Genomic DNA, 21,787 nt, shown 5'->3' with positions numbered 1-21,787 from the left:
TCGGACCATTACTGCGTAAAAGTAGCCATGCGTCAAAAAGTAGCAGTCACATCGCCTTGAGAAACGGACAGAATACCATACGTCATTTATAAACAGCCTGTCTTGTAATCCCCAAGAAAATTGTAACCGTCAAAACCCTTCGAATGGAAGCAAGGCTCTTTCACTTTTGGGATGAAAAGCGAAGTCATACGCCAGAAGTTCGAAATCATCAGCCTGAGTTGGTATTACTCATAACCTCAAGGATTTCGTGAGTGCTGTGTTCCAAAGAATAGAGACGTGAAACAAATATAAGAAAAATATGGGATATTGTGATGTCAAACCATTGACACAAAAGCAGATGAAATCCCGGGCAAAGATTACTTCATTAATCATTAAGAAAAATGATCAATAGCTTGTGTGGGTTCCCGTGAATTACAATCGAATACTTGTTGATAAGTATCAAAGGGCTTCTTTTATAATGCTTCGTGGATAGTTCAAAATTTCGTTACATGTCATCCTAAACATAAGGTGAGAAATTATAACAGAAATTACTTGTTTGACCAGTGTAGTCAGTGACAAGTTGGCGTTGAAAATTTTTGAAATGACTAGGACATTCGAATGAAACTCACACGGAAATCATATTCAAGAAAAAAAATTTGTGTTCTGGATCTTGTTGGGTAACAAACATCATGGGTTTCAAATGTTTGATCAAGACCACTCATTCGAAATGAATATGATTTGGAGATTCTAATTTTGGCACAGAAACAAAAGTTTCGTGAAAATCTGGAACTTAGTTCCCCGTCAATTCCTTAAAAAAGATAATGAAAATTGGGTTTCACTTTCATCACGGTCTCATGATGTCAGATCATTAACACAGAGTTTTGATATATCTAAGTCTCGATGGGTTTGATCAGAGACCTCTCGGACATATGTCTTCGTGTGTGATCGTGTAAGAACTTTATGGATGAAAAAGATTGATATAAGACACGAAAAGTACCTCTGTTATGTTTGGACCAAACAGTAAACTCTTAACTCATTTTGAGAAGAGTAAGGTAGCTCAGAGACTAATGTGAATATAAGCCTGATTGGGAAGAAATCTTCGTATGAATAATATCATTAAGGCTTTCGTACACACACATTGAGTCATGGAGGCTTTGGTCAACATACAGCAGCATGCTTCTAGGGACATCCTAACTAGTTCGAATGATGAAAAATTTATCGATTCATACGAAAAATGTACCTTACCCGAGTACTGCAAGCATAATCTCCTCTGTATCTTCATGAGAATCTGCAACAAAATACTAAAAAGAAATAAGAATCAAAATATTTTTGATGTTTTGATTTTTCGAAAATAAAGACAGAACAAACGAAAATCTTTTTGAATTTTTAAATTTTTCGAAAATTAAATGACAAAATAAACGAAAATCTTTTTGGATTTTTGAATTTTCCGAAAATTAAATGACAAAACAAACGAAAATCTTTTTGAATTTTTGAATTTTCGAAAATTGAAATAGTACTTGATGCAAATATGCAAAATTTTATCATTCCCTTATAAGTAACAAATGTACGAATTCGAAGAGGTCGAAGCGTTGACTATGAACAGTAACAGCTGAATCAATCCTTAAAATGAGTAACAAATGTGTGAATTCGAAGGGGTCGAAGCGTTGACTATGAACAGTAACAGCTGAATCAACCCTTAAAATAAGTAACAAATGTGCGAATTCGAAGGGGTCGAAGCGTTGACTATGAACAGTAATCTCTGAATGCTGAATGACTTTGTCTTGTCTTTTATTAATCGCCTCTGATTCATTCCTTATCGTGCATCATTCTTCTTTTTCGTATGGAACAGAATTTCCATCGATCATTCCAAGTCCCTCTATAATTCTCACAAGAGATTTTTCATCTAAAGGTTTCGTGAAAATATCAGCTTACTGATCAGTTGTTTTCACGAAATGTACTTTAATATTTCCATCTTCCACGTGATCTTTGATAAAATGATAACGAAGAGCTATATGTTTAGTCTTCGAATGCTGCACAGGATTATGACAAATTCTTATTGCACTTTGAGAATCACAATATAATGGAATCTTTTTCATATTTATTGCATAATCACGCAATTGACTTTGGATCCATATTATTTGTGAAGTGCAAGCAGCAGCAACAACATATTCTGCTTTAGCTGTTGAAATTGATACGCATGTTTGCTTTTTCGACTGCCAGCTTACCAATTTGCCATCAAGAAATTAACATCCACCACTTGTGCTTTTTCGATCAATATTACAACCACCCAAGTCTGCATCCGAATACGCTTGTACAAAGAACCCAGTTTTCGAAGGATACCACAATCCTAACGAAATTGTTCCTTTAAGATAACGAAAGATATTCTTTACAGCAGTGAGATGTGGTTCTCGTGGATTAGACTGATACCTAGCACAATTACACACAGAAAACATGATATCAGGTCTACTAGCTGTAAGATAAAGTAATGAACCAATCATGCTCCTATATAAAGTTATGTCAACAGCAGGTTTATCTAACGAAGGTGTAAGCTTTATGCCCATTGCCATTGGAACTCGTAACTTCGTGCTATTCGTCAATCCAAACTTTTCCAACAGATTCTTCGTATATTTTTCTTGATTAATAAAAATTCCTTTTCTGTTTTGACGAATATTCAAACCAAGAAAATTATTGATTTTTCCCATCATGCTCATTTCGAACTTACTCTTCATCAAATCTTCGAATTCTCTAGACAAAGCAGGGTCAGTTGAGCCAAAAATAATATCATCAACATAAATTTGAACAATCATTAGATGATTCCCCACTTTCTTTCGAAATAATGTGGGATCAACTGATCCTTGTTTAAATTTAGATTGTTTCAAAAATGAGGTAAGAGTTGCATACCATGCTCGTGGTGCTTGTTTCAAACCATAAACTGTCTTATCTAAAATATAAACATGATTTGGAAATTCTTCGTTAATAAAACCTGGGGGTTGTTCCACTTAAACAGTTTCTTCAAGCTCTCCATTTAGAAATGCACACTTCACGTCCATTTGATAAACATCAAAATCTTTGTGAGCTGCATAAGCCAGAAATATACGAACCGCCTCGAGTCTTGCGACAGGGGCAAAAGTTTCTTCATAGTCGATTCCTTTTTGTTGTGAATATCCTTTAACAACAAGTCTAGCTTTGTTTCGAACAATATTTCCATCTTTGTCGGTTTTATTTTTGAAAATCCATTTTAACCCGACAATCGAAACATTTTCAGGTTTAGGAATTAACCTCCAAACCTTGTTTCGTTCAAATTCAGACAATTCAGATTGCATTGCAACAACCCAATATGAGTGTTCCATTGCAATCTTAACTGTTTTTGGTTCAATCTTAGAAATGAAAACATTGAACATGCAAAATTTTTGATGAGTATTCAATACCTCATTCTTTGCACGAATTTGAGCTCTTGTTAAAACTCCCTCTTGTGGATTCCTAATTACTTGATTCTTCGGATGATCTTTTGTCCACTTTTCCATTGGTGGATATGCTGGATCAAATTCCAAAGGTGCATCTTCGTATATATCATCGTTTTCTGAGCCTACAATCGAACAAACATCATCAAAATCATTATTATTCTCAATGTTTTCTAAATTCTCCCTCTCAACATTATGCTCCCCCTCAACATTATGCTCCCCCTCAACATCATCATTCAATCTTTCTTTCTCCCCCTCGAAAGAATGTATGTTGTCATCTAATGTATTCGAATCCAAGTGCTCCCCCTCCACTGGATTGTTTTGCATACTTTCGCCTTTCTCTGGAGAATTTGATGTTGAAGCATCATTAAGCTTTGTTAGTTCAGTGATATGATTATCACTTGCATTTATTTCAGCATCAACAACATGATCTGAAATTCCAAAAATTAAATCATAATCAATATCTAATGTTTGTGAGAATTCAGATTCATCTTGTATGTTTTTCAGAATTGGATGATTTTCAAACTGAGATGTTGTTTGTTTAATGTAGTAATCATCAAATGTAAGATTAAAAGTTTCTTCAACTTTTCATGTTCTTTTATTCAACACACGATATGCAACTGAATTATGCGAATATCCCAAGAAAATCCCTTCATCTGCTTTTGCTTGAAATTTCGTAAGATTATCCTTGAGATTCATAATGAAGCACCTGCATCCGAAAACATGGAAAAATTTGACATTAGGTTTTCAATTGTTGAGAATTTCATATGGAGTAATGTTAAAACGACGATGAATGAACGATCTGTTTTGAGTGAAACATGCGGTTGATACTGCTTCAGCCCAAAGATATTGTGGAAGATTCGCATATGCCAACATAGTCCTTGCCGCTTCGCATAGAGACCTATTTCTTCGTTCAACAACACCGTTTTGTTGTGGTGTGTATGGAGATGAAAAATTATGTGAAATCCCTTTGTCCATCAAAAATGAATCAAGAACATTGTTCTTAAATTCAGTTCCATGATCACTCTTAATTTTTCGAACAATCTTCTTCAATGTTGTTTCCATCTTTTTGATAAAGTCAATCATGATTTGTGCAACTTCAGATTTAAGCCTGAGAAAATAAACCCACGTAAATCTGGAAAAGTCATCAACAATCACTAAAATGTACCGTTTCTTGTTGAGAGTTGAAACTGTCGAAGGTCCACACAAATCAATATGTAAGAGCTCCAGAGGTGCAACTATTTTCGAATCAATCGTAATTGGATGACCTTGTTTATGTTGCTTGCCAACTTCACAAGCTGCACATAAAGAATCATTGTCAAATTTAAGTACAGGTAAATCTCTTACCAGATCTTGTACCACAAGTTTATTGATGTTTCGAAAATTTAGATGAGAAAGTCTTCGATGCCAAAGCCAACTTAAGTCTGATGTTGCCTTCGAAAGAAGACATATAGCAGTTTTCCCTACTATCGGATTGATGTCCAAAGTGAACATGTCACCTTTCCTTTTGGATTTCAGTAACACCTCTTTTGTTGTGACATTCGAAATAATACTTCTTCGTTAAAAAGAACTTGATTGTCAGTGCCCACAACAAGTTGAGAAACACTTATCAAGTTATGTTGAAGACCTTCAACATATGCCACCCGATTCACTGTGAATTGACCATTCGTGATCTTCCCATATCCTTTGACTTGACATTTTTTTATTGTTCCCAAACTTCACTACTCCAGCATTTTTGAGACTTCGAAAATCACGTAAATTCTCATTCTTCCCAGTCATGTGACGAGAGCAACCACTATCGATGTACCACTTGTTATCATATTGCTCATCACATAGTACCTACATTCAATGGAAAAATTTAGGTACCCATGGCTTTTTGGGTCCTTGGAAATTAGATTTCAATTTCGAATGTAATGAAGAACTTTTAACCCAATCACAAACTTTTGTTTTGAGACTATCAATTAAGTTTACATCTTCATTTAAAGGAACCGAAACATAAATTTTTGATGGTTTCGAATGTTCACTGACATTACCCTTCGAATTCTGAGTTTGTGAATGAACATTCTTTGCTTTTATTACTGGTTTCCATGCTTTGACTGAAATGTTCGAATCCTTAGACGATGAACTGCCATTTGATGAATTATTCACATACTTTTCATATGCTTCGTGAATTTGCTCCTTTGAAAATGTATTTGACTGATACATCTTTCCTTTTCCTTCAAGCCAATGATCAATGTTCTTCCTTGACGTTATTCCTTTTTCTCGTGAAGTCTTCATAGTTTCTTTCTTCGTTTGATTTGGAAAATTTGGCTTTTTAGGAACAAAATCAACTTTTGGATTTGTTATAAAAGATTTAGCATATGATGTATCAACTGTTGATTTAAAATGTTGACGTTGAATGAATTTTTGATTTGGTTTTGAGTTATTTGAATTTTTTTTTGGAATATTAGTTTCTGAAACTTTCGAAAACCTTCGGTGTTTATTTACTTCAGACTTTGAATGATTTGATTGAGATGAGTGTTGAGGTTTTGTTGAAAAAGATGAAGTTTTAGCTTTGAAAACATTTTTGGGTGATTGTGATTCAGACATCTTTTGAGACTCAAAATTTTGCCAAAATATTTTCTTTCTTGCTTGTCTTTTTGAAATGTTGTTTTCCTTCGAAAATTTGTCAATTTGATCTTTAAATTCCTTGGAGTTTAATTTGACAACTTTTTCACTTTCCTTTTCAACTTGTTTTGAATTCTCTTTTTCAATTTCTGATTTTTCAACCCATTTTCTTTGTGGTTTTTGACGTTGGAAAACATACGAATTCTTTGTTAAGTTGTTTTCAACTGTGCTTTGATTTGCGAAAAAACCTTCATCAGTTGTTTTTGTATTATCCTCTTCAACTAACTTCTTTAATTTTGGTTTGATTTTCTCAACATTTCCAGTTGTTACGAAAACTTGATTTGGAAAAATGACATTATCTGTACATTTGAAATTTGGATAAACCACTGAATACGTTTCAAGATAGTGTTCACCTTTTTCATTCATCACTTTTTCGAACTTTTGAGTATCACCATACACCTGATCAACCACAATTCGAGGAGTTTCTTCTTCCTTTGAAGATTTCTTTTCCTTTGAAATGTTCACTTCATCTTCATCATCACTATCATCAGTTTGGCTGTCTTTGAGATCTACGAAGTTCATATCATAAACTTTCGAAGTTGAGGGTATATCAGTTTTATTTTCAACCATCAAATCCTTAACTTTTTCTTTTCCTTTAGATGTTGAAGCAACATTAACAACAGACAACTGAGAACAATCAACATCTTCAAGTTCACTAATTTCACTAATATTGTCAGAATTATCTTCAATATCAGCAAAATTAGATTGAGAATCAGATGTTGAATTCTCAGTCTTTTTCAAAATTTGAATTTGTTCAGATTTAGTCAAAGTATCATTCACTATGTTAACTAATTCATTCGCATCAAGACATTCATCAATTTTGACAATTCCATATTTATATCTATCATCAGGAACTCTGTCAAAATCAGCTATTATTTGCTCACAATCATACGAAATATTATCTACCTTGGCTCTTTCGAATGCTAGGAAGGGTAGTAATTTTCTATGTTGCTCTTTACTTATATCACATGAATGATGTAAATCAGTTAATTTGCTATAAAGTCGTTTAGCAGAATTACAATAGATGTTTCTTTGAGCTAGCAAAAGTTTAACATCACTCGATAACCTATCCCTATCACACATTATATTTGTCATTTGTAATTCCAAACATTCAATTTTGCTTATTTTCATGTCTAATCTCTTTTTGACCTCTAACAACTCCATTGACAACTTGTTGGCCTCATTGCTAGCAGACACAACAATTGAATCAAAATAAGTAACCGTCTCATCAAAAGAAATTAGTTCAGAGTCATAAGCATGTGTAGGAATATTAAAAGATTCGAGAATTTTACGTACCTTTGTTGTCATTGGAGATTTGTCAGCTGCTTTGGATACGAAGCATCGTCCCCTCACTTCGAATTCCTCATCATCTGAGTCCTCCTCCATTTTCGCATACAACGCTCCATGCGTTGGATTCCTCATATCTTCATCGTCTGACCTGGATGACCAGATTTGATAAGTTCCATCTTCATCCTCATGCTCAACCTTTGCAACCAGTGACAAATTCTTTGTTTTAGCACGAACCACCTCAAGCTTCTCTGCATAGTATGCCTCATCTTTGACTTTATTCTTCCTCTCATCCTTCTTTCGAAGCATACAGTCATTTGCAAGATGATTCGCACCGTTGCAATAATGACAATCTATTCCAGCATCACCTTTCAGCTTCTTCTCACCCTTTCCATCAGCTATCTTCGAATCTTGCTTCTCAACTTTCTTTTTCTCCTCAACAACATTTTTACTCACAGAATTTCCTTTCACCTCAGCAAGCTTAGTTTTCGAATTGAACGGCTTTTTGAAAAATTTCTTGACACGATTATTCGAGTAAAATGCTATTGCTTCATCATCCGAATTCATGATGAATCCTTCTTCTTCCTCAGAATCACCATTTTCAGCTTCTTTCTCAGAAATCTTTGACACAAGAGCTAATGGACCTCCCAAATTCAACTTCGATTCCTCAGCAATTTCATTTACCTCAATTTCGTGTGTTTTCAACTGATTGTACAAATCATTGAGAGTTGATGTATCAAAACTTTGCTGATACTTCACCATCATACTCACACTTCTCCATTCTTTTCGAAGTCCCATTACAAAGATGAGATTGAATTCCATTGAAGTCCTGGTAATTCCATAGCGATTGCACCGATAGATTAACTCGTTCAGACGATCATAGTAAACTTCAATTGTTTCTCCTTCTTTTTGTTTGAAATCTTTTAACTCAACCAAACACTGTTTAACTGAATTGATTTTTGTCTTCTCACTTCCTTGAAATTTATCTTTCAGATTGTTCCAGACTTCCTTTGCAGTTGTACAACTCCTAACGTAATTGTACACAACTGGAGGTAATGCACCTCGCAGTTCCCTCATACACCTCTTCTCTAGTTTCTTCAGACGATCAGTTTGATTATCAACTCCAGAATTTGTAGAAGATGATCCAATTGGTTGAACATTCACTGGAACATTGACATTTCCAGTGATACATGACCATAATTCTTCATCCAGACCATTCAGATAATCCTGCATACGATCAGCCCACTGATCATAGTTTATATAATAACAAAATCGTTAAAACATAAACAATAAATAAATTATAAAAAATATTTTTTTACATAACTTTTTTTAAATAAAACAAAATTTATTTTAGTCGTATTATAAAAAAATAGTTTTTTAAAAACAATTTGTATGTATTTTTATGCATTTGTTTTACGTACAATATATTTTTGTCTTTATAAAATACGTTTTCGTAAAATATATATTTTTAATATATATATATATATATATATATATATATATATATATATATAGAGAGAGAGAGAGAGAGAGAGAGGGTAAGGTTCAATAGAGAACCATAATTATCCAAGGAACCAAAGAACCAATCTTTTTTTCAACTTTTAGAGTTTATTTTTTTATTAAAAAAAACAAAAAATATAGAAATTCATAACCTTTTATCTTTTTTCCAATGATATCAAATTCGATAAAAAAATTCGTCAAATTCACAGTGTGAATCTGTATAGATTCACAGTGTGAATCTGAATTCACACGGTGAACCCAAAAAATATATAATTTATTTTTTAGCATTCACAATGTGAAGTTGTGAATTTAGAAACTTTTAGTTTTTTTTTTTCGATAAACAATAAGCTCTAAAACTTGAAAAAAAAATTGGTTCCTTGGAAAATCAATAATTATGGTTCTCTATTTAACTTTTTCTATATATATATATATATATATATATATATATATATATATATATATATATGTGTGTGTGTGTGTGTGTGTGTGTGTGTGTGTGTGTGTGTATATATATATATATATATATATATATATATATATATAAGATCAAATGAGAGCAACTAAAGGTTAAAAATCATTTTTATTAAAGTATAACACAAGAACCCACTTTTATCTTTTGTTATATCTGATTTACACACTACATACACTCTCACATTGTTATCTTCTCTCTCATATCAAACTTGAAGAACACACAAACATTACCACCAGTTAGCCACCAACCACCACCTTTGACTGCCGCCACCTCCTACCGCCAACGAACCGTCGCCACCTCTTACCACCGACGAACCACCGCCAGATCTACAAATTCAGCTTCTGATCTGCTATTTTCCTCTTCAGATCTATGATTTTTGTCTTCAGATCTACTATTTTTTATTTCAGTTCTTCGATTTTCTCCTCCATATTATGAGCTCCAGCGAGTGGTGATAACCACCACATTCCTCCATCACTGTCACCGCTAATTCGTCTTCCCTGTCGTTACCCTACCACCAACAAAAACACAAATCTGACAAGATCCGATGAAAATACCTCCATATCCACCATCGATCGCCACCTGGTCTCAGATCTGGAGTCAAGAAGTTGTTTTAGCTTCACTTTCTATTTCTAAAATGTAAAACATATCAGATCTGGTGCGATTTGGTCTCTCTCTAGACTAGTTTCTTAAGTTGTGAATAAGTGTTTTTTTTATAAGTGTTAAGTTATTAATGCATGGATTTTATACATATCTGACTGTTTCAATTAAAAAAAGTTTTTAATTTGTGAATGTATGATTTTTTATAAGTATTAAGTTTTGAATGCATTATTTTTTGTAAGTATTAACTTGTGAATGCATGATTATTTTTTCATAAGTTTTAGTTGTGATTAAATGAAATTTGTATAAGTTTTATGCAGTATATGCATGAATGTTTATAAGTTTTAATGTGAATTTAAACATGTTTTTATTATATTAGTGTTTTCTCAAATATTGTGAATTTAAGTTTTTTAAGTTGTGAATTGTGATGATTGTGTGAATTGCTATCTAATACAGCCTCCAAGGCTCCAAACATCATTAGATGTAATTTTTAATCTGTAAATATATTTTATTAAACTGTGAATTTGTGTATTAAATTGTGAATTAAATATATTAAGTTGTGAATTGAGTATATTAAGATGTTTTTTTACGAAATTTATGTTTGCTTCTAAAATATGAGATGAAAAAAAAGCATTATGCATAGATTTTATTTTCTCTAATTTTGAATAAAATATGTAAAATTTAAATTGTGAATATTATGTAAATTAAAATTTGAAAGAAACACTAGCACACATATTTGAAGGTATAAATATAAGTTTTAAGTAGAGAATATGGATGCAAATGTATAGTTTTTGTGTATTAAACTATGAATTAAATATATTAAGCTATTAATTTTGTGTATTAAATTGTGAACTGATTTTATTAAGTTGTGAATTAATTGTATTAAGTTGTGATTTTTTTTTATGAATTTTATGTTAAAATATGAATATTTGTATTAATTTTCTTGTGGGTATTTTTTGTAGAGTAAATATGTAAGAATGCATTAATTTTTATAATTGTTGCATTAAACTCTAAATTAGTGAATTAATAGGTTTATTAAACCGTGAATATAGCATTTAAGCTGACAATGTATGATTTTATATACAGATTTGGTTTGAAATGAATGATGGTTGCGACGTTGATTAAGATGATTCATGCTGACGTGTGGTAGTTGGTGATGGTGGTAGAGTTTGGGTTTGACTCTCTTAAATTAGTGAATTAGTGATATTGTAACGTCCCAAAAATTAAGACAAAAAATTTCAGTTTTTAGAATAATGAAACCATCATTCAAAACATGTTCATAAAACCATGATAGAACCAGAGTATGATCAAAACATCCAAATACATCAGAGTCAAATAAAAAGCGGAACGATATTGTGTGTGCGATGCGATCACCCCGAGCTCTTCCCTTTGATCCGGAAGTACCTGAAACATAAACTGAAAACCGTAAGCATGAAGTTTAGTGAGTTCCCTAAAACACCACATACCATACATATCTAACATACAATGGGCCATTGCCCAACACCCATCGAGCCCTGCTCGAACAGATCTGTCAATATCATGAGATGGGCCCCGCCTCATCACATCCATCAGGCTTAGCCTGACATTGAACCCCCCCCCCCCCCCGGTATACATATAGACACATAAACACATGCAATAAACAGTAAGACAAACAACATACAATATATTCATCAGGCCCTGCCTGGCATCGGGCCTTGCCTGGTATACATATCACATACAACACATGCAGACAACTAGCATCCTATCCATAACAAATCATGGACCGACATTCGTGCCTTCGACCAATCAAGCACAATGAGGAAACTCACCTCAAGCTGCTGAATATCTCAGATAAAAGCTCGAACTGCTGATCCGGAAAATCCCCGCACTAGCATCATCAAATAATACCCAATTAATAATTGATCCTCATCCCATAGCTGGAATCCTAGTCTGATTTTCCACCAATCAGGGTAAAACACTTGGCCTAAAATCTGAGGCCCAATCCAATAGCACCAAAAAGCCCAATATGGCGCAACTTCTTAATTGGGCCCAAACCCCATCATGGGCCTAATCCAATAAGGCTCAAAGCCTTATAATGCCCCAATTTCAAAAGACTATTGGCCCAACAAGGCCCAATACCTAAAAGTTCAAATATGGCCCAAAACGCAAAAGTAAAAAAAAAGTCAAACTGTTGAGTACGTTCGACGTACTCAGACTTATGCTCAGCGTACTCCCTCCAGGGCCAGTACGAGCTGGGTAATCCCTGCATACTCAATAGACGACCAACGCATCCCATTAAGCACTTAATCGATTAAGCCACTAATCCAAACTCTCAGATCTTATCCTAAATGGTGTCTTAACACGTAAAGTTGGAAAGTTTACACACTTTCATGACTTAATGGGGCCCAAAACTCAAAAAGTAACTCTAACTCATGCATGGGCCAAAATGACTAATCAAGATTGCATTTTTATGAACAAATGACCTCAAAAATGCCAAGATCTACCATCCCTAGCTTCTGGAGTAGCTCATACTCTCAAGCATGGCTTAATGGACCATAAAAAGCATAAGATGCACCCAAGGCAATAAAGATTAGGGTTCCGTTCTTAGGTTTTGGAGGAGTGGAGACTAACCATAAGATGCACCCAAGGCAATATAAGTTGCTTAAATATGGTTTGTCCCTGCTTAGCATACGCTCAGCATACTCCCACCGCGTCCATTCTTCGATCCAGTATGCTCAACGTACTCATAGAGTACGCCCAGCATACTCGGCTGGGGACCAATAATGAAAAGAATTTACAAATAGGGGTTAAAAGGAACATACCCCTAAATCGCAAATGTTACATATATTATGATTGTATTAAATTGTGAAATTTGTATACTAAAATATGAATAGACTGTATTAAATTTTATATTGTATATAATTTTTGTGTTAAAATATGAATCGATGTATGAATGAAAAATTTAAACTGTAAAAATTACAAATTTGCCATTTTTGTACCAAAAAGACGGAAAAAAAAATCAGGATTTTAATATGTTTAAAAAGTATTGTGTACATATTTGGTTCTTACGGTTCTTTATATATATATATATATATATATATATATATATATATATATATATATATATATCATCAATATCTTCATTCACCATAAAACTTGAACATTCAACTCTTCATAGGAGTAACATATTTTCAAATATTTGATACCAATAATGTTAAAATCCTCTTTTAGCAATATACTATATGTGTACCCGTGTGTTGCACAGGAGTAAAATAAAAGGTAAAAAATATTAACAGATCACATGCAATTCAAAACTTTAGATCTAATCTAGTTATCTAAAAACTAAATAATAGATATTATATATCAATAATAAAGTTGTCAATCTAATAATATGATAAACTACCATAATCACATTTTTGAAGTCAATTGTATATAGACAATCTAATACTAAAACACAATTATACATATTTAATTGAATATCTTAAACTTTAAAATAGAAAGAACATACTAATACTATATGTGTACCCGTGTGTTGCACATGAGTAAAATAAAAGGTAAAAAATATTAACAGATCACATGCAATTCAAAACTTTAGATCTAATCTAGTTATCTAAAAACTAAATAATATATATTATATATCAATAATAAAGCTGTCAATCTAATAATATGATAAACTACCATAATCATATTTTTGAAGTCAATTGTATATAGACAATCTAATACTAAAACACAATTATACATATTTAATTGAATATCTTAAACTTTAAAATAGAAAGAACATACTAATACTATATGTGTACCCGTGTGTTGCACAGGAGTAAAATAAAAGGTAAAAAATATTAACGGATCACATGCAATTCAAAACTTTAGATCTAATCTAGTTATCTAAAAACTAAATAATAGATATTATATATCAATAATAAAGTTGTCAATCTAATAATATGATAAACTACCATAATCACATTTTTGAAGTCAATTGTATATAGACAATCTAATACTAAAACACAATTATACATATTTAATTGAATACCTTAAACTTTAAAATAGAAAGAACATACTAATACTAATACTAATAATAATAATAATAATAATAATAATAATAATAATACAACGGTTTCATGTATACGTATTGTTGTGGATTTTTTTTATGAGATCCACTAATATAAAATAATAATTTATGATTTCATGAGGTACATTTTTAGTCAATATATAACTATTAAGTAGGGGTTGGAAATTATATTATTAAAATATTAATTCAGTCCAATTAACATATATACTATTTTTATTTTTTAAATAAAAAATGATGAATTGCATATTGTTTTAGAAAAGTTAGTATAAAAATCTAAAGTTACAACATATAACCAAAAATTTAAATAAATTTTTTAACTAATAAGTATTTTTTTTAAAACAGCATTTATTATAAAGGAAGAACAAACAAAAGGCTAGCAAGAAGCTAGTAAAAACCAATTACAAGTTCATAGGGAATTGAAGCCAAACATTCCAATCCCTAGACATTTTACGGTTTCTAACACAATACCAATTAAATGAAAACAATTTAATTGTATCAATAAGAGTATCTTTACGATATTTTTAGTGCGAAAGACCATCGCATTTCTATAACCCCATAAGACCCATAACGTAATCATAACAATTGCAAGAATCTTCTCTTTTTGCATCCCTTGCATCGATATCTTTTCGATACTTTTTACTAATAAGTATTTAATAAAATATAATTTAATATTTTGTATATTTTGTCTTTTTATGAAAATATATGAATATGTTTTTAACAAATTTATTATTAGTAAACTTTATTTCCCAGTTTCATTCTTTTATTATTTTCTATTTGTAAAAAGTAGTTTTCCTTGTGATATTTTATCTCTTTGTTTTTTTCATTAATAAAAAATGAAATATTTTCATGTGTTTAAAGATACATATATACCTTAAACCATATTAATTAGAGTAATAAAAACCATTTAAACTCATTGAAACTTTATTTTAATATTTTAACTATTTATATTCCAATTAAAGTTAATTAGCATTAAATCACTACAACTCAATGGTTTTTATACTTATGATAATTAATTGTTACTTATTCTACTTAATTATATAATATTTAAATGCTTAAATTAATGTTACTCAATTAAACGGATAATACGCAAATACTTAATGGTCTAATAGTGTATTATATTGGATCCTTTTTCTTGTGATTATAAAAACAATAATATGATATTTCCATCTTTTTAAAATTTTCATTATAACTTATTTTTGTGAGTTTGTTTTAAAGTAAATTTAAAACCATATACTCTACATATGTTTTGGAAAATAATTATCTAATATGTTGATAAAATTTATTTAATACATAATTGGTGATTGTTTGATGTATTTTATTGTAGAAAATGTGTTTATATTCCATTCATTAGTATATAGTAAATTAACAAGTTTTAATATTATATCATTTAAACTAAGCATACAATTAAATGATTATGTCAAAAAAACTACAAGCTTACTATTAAAAACTTAATAATAAACATCTACTATTTTATGTATGTTATTTATATAAATGAAATTATATAAGAATATGAGTTATGATATAAAATATATTTTTGAGTTATATTGGGAAGAGTTTTTAATATTTTATAATTTTTCTATGATATTATCTAAGTATAATATTCGGTGATTTCAAATTTTCAATCAAACAATCAAATTGATGGCTCCCACAACACATGTATTTTCTTTAACTATTTTCTTTTTTTATTTTACTCATCTTTTTGCTTTTTTAATTTTCATTAAATCATTTTTATTACTGTTTAATACCCACATGAAATTGCAAATATGAATTTTCATTGAAAATAGTTCTATAATCATAGAGCTCTATGTGGTTTATCTTTTGGTTTTGTTTTTAATTATATCTAATTTTTATTTCGAAAGTTGAACTTGGATTTGGTTGTGTAATTAAGATTTTAGTTTTTAGAAGATGAAAATGATAAAAAATAAAAATAAATTTATTCATTTATGTTAAGTTAATGGCTGAGCTTACAAATTAGACAATTTGAAAATAAAAACCATGTAAAATAAAATTTTCCAACATGATAAAAAGAATAAAAAGTTTTAAAAACACTCATGTTTGGTTTTGATCCGTTGGAATTTAAATAATATAGACATGTCATGTTGTTTGTTGTGGAGTGCTTTAGAAATCTTCGTGGCGTTTTCCCTCGCATCGTTCTCCAAACACCCATTTTTCAATTGTTATGAGTTGCTTAATTTATTAATTTAAAAAATCAAATATTGAACGTTTGATTGATAAAACTCTAAATGTACAACCATAATTTTTTTTCATGAAATTTAAAGAAGGTGAAAGGAAAAGAGTGATATAAACTGAAACAAAGAAAGGAACCCAAATAATTTATAGTCTTTCAAAATCTAGATTAATTATATCACTCTTTAGTTCTTCTTAACATATTTCATCATTCAACTCTTTTTTTATAGGTTATACGACTATCATCGATCTTTTTCTTCACCCACAATCTTGAGACCGTGGCTCAATGTATATGTAACAGAATACACCTACACACACTTTCCCTTTTTATTTACTCTATCTCTTCGAGTAATATTTTTGTATTGAACATGTATATCTATATAAACATTTTTTTCCATTTCCATGCATTCCTATAACAATAACGAAAAGAGAAGATAGAAAAATATGATAACAAAAGCATGGATATAATGTTCTTATATAGACAAAAAAAAATTAACCAAACAATTAAGTATGATAAGTTGAAAGGTCTTAGAAGTTTCAAATGAATATTGTTTAAGATAATGGTGTATCTTGGATTACAAAGATTTGGATAACCTCCTTTATAAGATTTATGTATGCATTAAATGCATACCACAACAATTCAAAATAACAACATATCTTGCAAATTTAATTCTTTTGGTAATTATTATGTATGTTTATAGCTGTAGAAAGCTATAGAGTTTGTGGGAAGTGATTCGTACACAATAATTTTTCTCCGTACATAACAATTTGTTATTTATAGAGTTGTACAACAGAACATTTTAAAACACAATCTGTTGTATACGGAGAACAATTATTGTGTACGAAAACAATTATTGTGCACGAGACAGCTTCCTCTATAAATAGATGCAATCAATAAGGTGGTTGGAAAAAGATTGACTATTTTTGTAAAAATACATTAAAGAAGCTTATTCATATTTTGGGTGTGTGTGTGTGTATATATATATATATATATATATATATATATATATATATATATATATATATATATATATATATATTAACCAAACAAAATTAAGTATGATAAGTTGAAAGGTCTTGGAAATTTCAAATGAATATTATTTAAGATATTGGTCTATATGGGATTACAAAGATTTGGATAACCTCATTTACAAGATTTATATATATATATATATATATATATATATATATGTTATATCTATGTATATATTTATGTATGCATTAAATACATACCACAACAATCCAAAATAACAATATATCTATCTGCAAACTTAATTCTTTTGGTAATTATTATACATGTTTATAGTTGTAGAAAGCTATAGAGTTTGTGGGAAGTGATTCGTACACAACAATTTTTCTCTATACACAACATTTGTTATTTATAGAGTTGTACAATACAACATTTTAAAACATAATTTGTTGTGTACGGAGAAGAATTGTTGTGTACGAGACAACTTCCTTTATAAATAGATGCAATTAATAAGGTGGTTGGAAAAAGGTTGACTATTTTTGTAAAAATACATTAAAGAAGCTTATTCATATATATATATATATATATATATATATATATATATATATATATATATATATATATATATATATATATATATATATATATATATATATATATATATATATATATACTTGCACCATTTCATGTTCATTGATTTCCATTTGTACCATGGCCTTCAAGTTGATAATATTTTCTCTATTGCTCATAACACCCATAGTCACATCACAAAAAACAAGCATTCCTAAAAGTCGTCCTATAAAAACTATTCGGGTTCGAGCTTCATGTTTTTTTTTTATCTCTATAGCATAATAATAATAATTTTTTTTGATATGTATATGTTTTTTTGATTTGTAAGTATATGTTGAGTTACGATGCTATATTATTGGTATATACTACTCCATAAAATATGCTTACACATCTTTTTTGTCATAGATAAACGCCCTTTGGAATGATGCTTTCTTTTGGAAACTGATTAAAATTATTTGCATAGGTTAAAAACGGAGACATTATTGATTGTGTTGATATCTACAAGCAACCGGCATTTAAGCATCCGGCTCTGAAGAATCATATCATTCAGGTATTGTTTTTTTTTTCTTTTCATCTTTTAAATAGTTGAGTTATTATTTTCTATCATTTTTGTTGACACTTCCATCTAAAAATCCAATGTACTTGTAAAATTAAACAATTTTTTAAACGATACACAATGCAAATAAAATAAAGGTTAAATGGAGTGGAAGAGATAAGAGATGATGCTGTATTAAATGAGAGTTGAATGCATTGTAAGTTAACGATGTGGATATTGAAATCAATAAAGATTTCAATTCGTATTGAAGGGTTAAATGGAAAAAGTATGATTCTCATTTTAATTAAATGATTAAAATACTATTCTCATTTGAAATCTACTAAATTTTTAAATGTTTGAATACATTATAGGTAGGAGTTACACTTTATAGAATGGATTTGCATTTTTTCTATTACAATGCCCTTCCAATCCCTTGTACTATAACATAAACTTATTAACATTAATTTGTGTGGTGCCCTTGAAATTGCAAAAAATATTCTAGACAAACAAAAACATTGTTTTTAATTTTTATTTCAATTGTTTATAATATAAATAATAATTAAATAATACTAATATATAAAATTTCGCTATTCAAAAGATTATCAACTATATCAATAATTAACTAGACATGCATATGGTAATCTTTAGTTAATAAATATATGCATATGCCTATCAGATGAAGTCGAATCATCTTCATCCAACAACAGATCAAACGAGGACATCTCCCAAGGTACCATCACAAATATGGCAGCAATATGGAAGTTGCCCAAACGGAACAATCCCAATTCGAAGAACATCAATTAATCATCCAACTAACCATCCAGCTAACATTCATCCCAGCAAGGTTATCGTAACCCCACATCACTCGGTAAATAACCCACCGTCTCCATCTTCGTTTGATTAAACACACATATACATACATATAACATATATATCTATCTTTTTCTAACCTGTATCTATATTCTATAGTTTTCAGTGGTGTTAACCGAAGGATTCAGTTACTCAGGAGCTAAAGCAAACATCAGAGTATGGAAACCATATGTCGAGTCTGCCAATGACTATAGTAGCTCTAAAGTTATGCTAAGGAATGGCCCTTTACAAACCTTCGATACCGCAGAGGCTGGATGGGCAGTTAGTATTATATTAACTACATATACAAAGGCTATCTTTCAATACTTGATTCCATATAGTTGATAATAAGGTGGTGTTTATGAATAATTTCAGGTTAACCCGAAAGTATACAATGACAACAACACCCACTTATTTGCATATTGGACAGTAAGTTCCAAAACACTAATCATCAGCATTTTGTATCTTACTAAGCTACCATGTTTTTAATTAATTAGCACATCTTATACAGGTCGATGGTATGAAAAATACAGGGTGCTTTGATCTCACTTGTCCTGGATTCGTTCAGACATCACGTGAGGTCGTTCTTGGAGGGGATATTAGTGACTTATATGGATCTGATATCACAATTCAAATATCCAAGGTTAGTAAAAATCATCTCTTTTATCTATAGTCAGTGATTTAATTTTTTTTATCCTATCCTAATATCCTAGTTCTTACATGCATGTAGGATCCATACACATCGAACTGGTTTTTAAGATACAACAACAAGGAAGTTGGGTATTGGCCAGGGGAAATCTTTCCTATACTGAGACATCAAGCAAACTTGGTACAATGGGGAGGTGAAGTCTCCAGCCCAAATGTTGGAACCCACCCACATACATCAACAGCCATGGGTAGTGGAAAGTTTGCTGATTTCATATTTGGGAGTTCAGGAACGATAAAAGGGATGTTGATCGAAGAAAATTCGAATCCTCTAAAGCCACCAGAAAATCTTTACCCTAGCTCCGATGAGTGGGACTGCTATGATGCATATCTCTTGAAAGAATATGTCAAGGAACCATCGTTCTTTTATGGAGGTCCAGGTAGTCGTAACAATCCAAGGTGCCAGTAAATTAATGGCAGTTGTCGGTTGTAGAATAAATGTTATGAGTATGTTTTTATTTATAATACTAAGATTCTGGCTTTTACAAAAGACTGGTGTGGGTCATATATACATGAATATCGGCACGTTGCCCATGAATATATTTAAATAGTCAAAATTAGAGAAAATATATTTCGTTAAAAATATATTGATGTAAAACATAGACAACTATTAAAGCTAATGTTTAAACATTATAGTAATTAATAGTTGATGCAAAACATTATCATGTGGAATAATTTAATAATATAGACCACTATTAAAGTTAATGTTTAAACATTATAGTAATTAATAGTTGAAGATGACGATGCATAATAAAATCTATGTATGTTTTTATCTTATAATATAGTTTTATTCTTATAGTAAAATTAAATAAGAAAAATAATATCAAAGTTGTTAAAAAAATTTAAATTAATTATTGAGAGTCAATGAATAATAAATTTTAATTAGTATTGTAAAAATACTATTGTACCTAAACTATATTACTCAGATGACCTCTTATAAAATAATATATAACTAATACATATATATATATACATAAAATAATATAAAGTAATGTGAATGATATTTATAATGATTAATTTAAATTTTTAAATAATAATAAGATATGAGGTTAGTGGTGAAAATATTATTTTAGAATTATTATGTATGATGATCTTAAATTGTGACACCCATTTTAAAAAAAAATGAAATTTTTGTTAGTTTTATATAATAATGAATCAACAGTTATAGAAGTTCTTCAGATACCGTTAAAAATAAAAAAAATAAGCATGTCATATTATACAAAAAAAAAAGATTACTAAACACATTTATTTGGATAACCTCTATTATAAGAAAATTTGACTATTTTTATTGATATGTATAATTATTTTTTTTGAACGGCATGTTTATATAATTATAACTATTAAATGTTCTACTATGATCATTAAACAATTAACTAAGTCACTTAATTTTATTAAAAACTTATTTTAATATTAAACCTCCTCATATTCAAACTAAAATTATTTAGCATTAAATTATTACAACACTAAAAGACTTTGTTAACTTATAACATTTAATGACTATTGTTAATAATATCTATTAACATAAACATTATGTATTAATAAATGACAAAAATGATAATTTAATATGTAAATTATTGAGAATGATTATGAAAAAATATACATCAACATTAAGTATGCAAGTTCATGTATCTCATTTAAATGATAGATTTTATAAAACATTATAATATGTGTCAAGTTGTATACTCATTAACATATATTAACTTTTATATGGTATGAATAACAAATAGTAAAAATAAATATTATAACTTTTAATAACATAAAAAAACACTAAAACGTCTGTTAGAATATTTGTATGCAAAAAAACATTAAACACTTATAAAGCGTATAACAAATCATCAAATTCTTAAAAAATCATAATAAAGAAGGTTATTGGTCCTTAATTTACCTTCAATCTCAAGCAATATTATATCAACAAAAATATTGTGTTGCAACAAAGCATGGATGTTAAAAAAACTCATTT

The 21,787-nt window shown here is 29.9% G+C and overlaps 1 protein-coding gene across 1 annotated transcript; it reads left to right on the top strand.

Annotated features, from left to right (window-relative positions):
* The first annotated feature begins 18,069 nt into the window (after nt 1-18,069).
* Nucleotides 18,070-20,236, top strand: LOC145113036 (protein neprosin-like). Its single transcript, XM_079049146.1, has 7 exons — nt 18,070-18,096; nt 18,202-18,288; nt 18,950-19,141; nt 19,243-19,404; nt 19,498-19,551; nt 19,634-19,765; nt 19,853-20,236. Exons 1-7 carry the CDS (start codon nt 18,070-18,072, stop codon nt 20,234-20,236), a joined length of 1,038 nt encoding a protein of 345 aa, XP_078905272.1.
* Nucleotides 20,237-21,787: the final 1,551 nt, after the last annotated feature.

This window comes from Lactuca virosa, chromosome 5 (genome assembly GCF_052849685.1).
Source record: "Lactuca virosa cultivar CGN04683 chromosome 5, Lactuca_virosa_CGN04683_v6, whole genome shotgun sequence".
Taxonomy (NCBI): Eukaryota; Viridiplantae; Streptophyta; class Magnoliopsida; order Asterales; family Asteraceae; genus Lactuca; species Lactuca virosa.
This window is presented reverse-complemented; position numbering and strand designations above follow the sequence as displayed.